Below are 3,909 nucleotides of genomic sequence, written 5' to 3'. Positions count from 1 at the left end.
AGACTATTACCTATCTTTGTCCCATGGCTTTGGACTGACTTGCCCTTATATTGCCCCACTGAACGCTGCGAAATAAAAATGAAATAACTCGATTTTTCAAATCATCTTATTTCATGAATATAGAACTGTAAGTAAAATAAGTGATCTTGAAGACGCTTTCAGGTCACGTAAAATCTTGTATACTGCCGTTCATAAAGGAACAGAATTAAATCAAAGACAAATAATTCCGCGCATTTTTAAAACGCTTTTTCATATTTTGCGCAGAATGCCAAATTCCGCGCACTCGCGAAACAATCAATTCAACATTAATTTGAATGTCAACTACAATGTGAATTGTGTAAGTTTTGCACAAAATACTTTTTTTATGCATCATTGTTTAAAAGTCATAATCGAACTGTTTATTGGTAAAAATTTTCCAATGATCTTCTTATGTCACAATAATTTCGACTAGAATTTGTTTAATTTTTGAAGATCTCATGAAATAAAGACACATGTTTGTTATAATCTTATTTCATTACCGTGACATTGTTACGTGTGAATTTCGTATATATTTGTATTCTGCACTATGTTTATAATACAAAAAGCAGTTTACGACCAGCAATAATTCAGCTTAGAATCGATATTTTTCAAACAATTCAATTAACGGTATTCACATTGAAAAAAAAAAAATACGTTCCATCAACTTGTTACAGGGGCCTTCCTTAGCCGAGTGGTTAGAGTCCGCGGCCACTAAGCAAGGCCATGCTGAAGGTGTCTGGGTTCGATTCCCGGTCGATCCACACGATATATGAATACGAAAATGGTAAAGAAAGCGCTTAGTTAATAACTGTGTAAGTGTTGATTGAACACTAAGCTGAAAAGCAGGCTTTGTCCCAATGAGAACGTAATGCCAAGAAGAAGAAGAAGAAAAACTTGCTGATAGTTGACAGGTCAATAATCTTTCACTATATTATGCAACCTTTCATAAATTTCTCACCTATCGAATTGTTCTGAGCGGTCTCAAAGGTTTACGCATGAGTTTGAAGGATAAGTTTTCTCATAATCACTAAAATATACATGTTTTTCATTTACCCACTTGTCCCGCGATATCTCAATACACAAAAATGTTTGAAATAAAGTTTTATTTTACACAATGTCTTACACTAAAGTAATGCTAGAGAATCCACCTTCAGGGCGCCTTCGGCTTTTTGTTCCGATTCCGGTTCTTGACATTATGCGTTTCGTAGAAGTTGCTGCCGATCTTCTTGCGCTTGGTTGCCCTCTCAACGGCCCTTCGCTGCTTAGCGGTCATCTTAGGAAGACCCTTCGCGGTTTCCTGGGTAGCGTCTTCTTCCACGTCGAAATTACCACTGGCGGATTTCGTTTTGCCCTTGTCAGCAGCCTTGCCCTTGGCACTTTTGTGGACCACCTTTTCCATTTCTTCGTCATACTCATCCTCCGAGTAAAAGTCGGAAATTCCGGACGAATCTTCATCATCTTCGTTCTCCTGGTTCTGAGCCTTGGCCTGTTTCTTCTTCTTGGCTTCTTGTTTCTTCTCTTCTTTGAGCTTCTCCAACAGTTCCAAATCGATTTTGTCAATCTCACGAACGTCTTCGCTTTCGAACTCCAAATTAACCTTGATCTTGCGGAAGTCCTGAATCTGGAACAGTTCCTTACCCTTTTTGATTGAATCGGGAATCGTGGGAGTAGCTGTTACTCCCGAGAAGGTACTCTTCTGGTCGTCTTCCGTGGCAGCCTTTTCTCCATCCACGGTCTGATCCAGGACGGATTTGGGAATCTCGAATCCCTCTGGAGGCACGTAGAATGGCAATCGACCACGCTGCCAATCATTCAGAACCATCTTGGCCACTGTCTGCACGTCTGGTTCACCCTTCTTCAACAGCTTTCCAGACTTTTTAGCTATCTGCTCAAGGAAATCAATGTGTGAGCTCCAGTCGGTAATGCCGTAGGTTTTCAGGAGGTATTCCTTCCTGATTCTCTTAAGCACTTCTTCAATGTAGTCTTCCGGATTATTAACCAACTCTACGCGAACGACACCTTTGAGTACTTTCTCGGTGTCGGTTTCAGCCGTCGGATATACCACTCCGGGACAATCAATCAGGAAAATCCTCTTCATTAGTGTAATGTACTGCCAAACCTTCGTTTCTCCGGCAATTGGCGCCACTTTGCACACCTTTTTGCTTCTCAGCGCGTTAATAACCGACGATTTGCCGACATTCGGATAGCCGATAAAGCCCACACTGATCTGCTTCTTGTCCACGTGCAGTTTTCCGATCTGGCGAAGAAGATTGATCAAAGCTCCCTTTCCGAAAGGATGCGTCAATGAAGCGTGGAATGCAATCGTGGGGTATTCCTTACTAAGCAAAGCCACCCAACGCTGAGTTACCCAAATCGGAACCAAATCCACCTTGTTCAAAATGAAGAACAGATGCTTGTGCGGTTTCTCCTTCTTCAAGAATCCTTCAATATACTTCGAACGTGTTCCCATTGGATCCCTAGCGTCCAAAACCTGCAGCAGAACATCCGCCGAATCGATCACCTTATGCAACTCGTTCCAAATACGTTTACTCTGCCCGGCAGCGAAGATCCACTCCCGTACCTGATCCTTCACTCCCTCATCTTCCCGCTCCAAGTCACGATCTTTGCCCTCATCGTACCGATCCGCAAGATCCTCTGCGTTCTTGGACAAATCCTCCAAATCACGTACCTTCAACGATGGCCTCTTCCGTTGCGTCTTGGGACCAAAAGTCGTATCGAAACTTTCCGTGTCCAACAGATGCACCCGTTGATACCTCGCCGTCTCGTTCAGCAACGTAATCGGAAGCTGCGTAGGCTTCATTATCACCTTGTACGGATCTTTGATAGCCTTACCCATCTCTTCCTGAAACTTCTGCAGCGAGCTTTGGGAGATAACCCGTGAATTCGCGAACCACTTTGGCGAAGGTTCAACTCGGGCCACTGTCCCACTGGCGACCCATCCCTGGAACGGTGCCGGAGTCAAAATCTTTCCCTTCCGATCCCGCTTGGCCTTGAAGTTCCTATACATCTGCAGACGCTTGATGGTAGATTTAGTTCGGGGCTTGGCCACTCCCTTCAAGCCCTCGGTCGAGCGTTCCGGGTTCATCGAATGACCCGACTTATTCGTCGACAGTTTACGGGGCGGCCCCGAACGGGAGCTCACTTTCGGCATCTTGCTAGCGGTGAACGGACACTTTCGCCTCGATTACTGTAAAATTAGAAGATTTATTGAACTAAATTACACAGGAAATTTCGAATTTTCTTACCAAATTGACGATCGCCGCACAGAAACGGTTCGATTGCTGAAAACGTGGTGGAAGATGTTTTGCTGAGAAACGTCAAAATTCAAAACAACGACGACGATGCACCGCGTCGCTGCAGTGCCATACCCTGTGACTAAGATTGTTCGGATACTCTACTGAGTACAGGGTGACCAGCGGGCTCTAAATCTGAACACTGCACGCAAAAAAATTGTGCGGTAAAAACTACCATTTTAGGGGGTTAACTTAAGCGCTCGCACCGGCAATTTTCAGCAGACCAGAAATGCGCTCGATTTTACCATGTCTGTAGTTGGAATCAAATTGTTGTAAATTATTTCTGTCACATGTACCAGTAATGCGGTGGGGTGTACCGCAAACATAGTAAATTGGTCTGAATTTCCATGGTAGTTTTAAGAATGGGCGTAGTCAGCTAAAATAGTTATTCTAACCACAGAATTTTTTCCCGTGTGAGAAAAATCTACACGTCAAGGTCGTGTGTTTTACTTATAGATTTGCGCAATGAGGAAAACCACATGATTTGAGTGTGGTAGCCATATGGATTTCATCATTGATTTCACGGTATAATAGCATGTGTATCAACATTAGGTTGTCATGTGAAACAAATATGAAA

The 3,909-nt window shown here is 43.3% G+C and overlaps 1 protein-coding gene across 1 annotated transcript; it reads right to left on the bottom strand.

Moving 5' to 3' along the window:
- Positions 1 to 1,104: 1,104 nt before the first annotated feature.
- LOC5577747 (nucleolar GTP-binding protein 2) lies at positions 1,105 to 3,426 on the bottom strand. The gene is made up of 2 exons (XM_001663471.2): positions 3,285 to 3,426; positions 1,105 to 3,226 (listed from the first exon to the last, which is right to left on the bottom strand). Exon 2 carries the CDS (start codon positions 3,188 to 3,190, stop codon positions 1,169 to 1,171), a length of 2,022 nt encoding a protein of 673 aa, XP_001663521.2. The 5' UTR covers positions 3,191 to 3,226; positions 3,285 to 3,426; the 3' UTR covers positions 1,105 to 1,168.
- Positions 3,427 to 3,909: the final 483 nt, after the last annotated feature.

This window comes from Aedes aegypti, chromosome 3 (genome assembly GCF_002204515.2).
Source record: "Aedes aegypti strain LVP_AGWG chromosome 3, AaegL5.0 Primary Assembly, whole genome shotgun sequence".
Lineage (NCBI taxonomy): Eukaryota > Metazoa > Arthropoda > Insecta > Diptera > Culicidae > Aedes > Aedes aegypti.
This window is presented reverse-complemented; position numbering and strand designations above follow the sequence as displayed.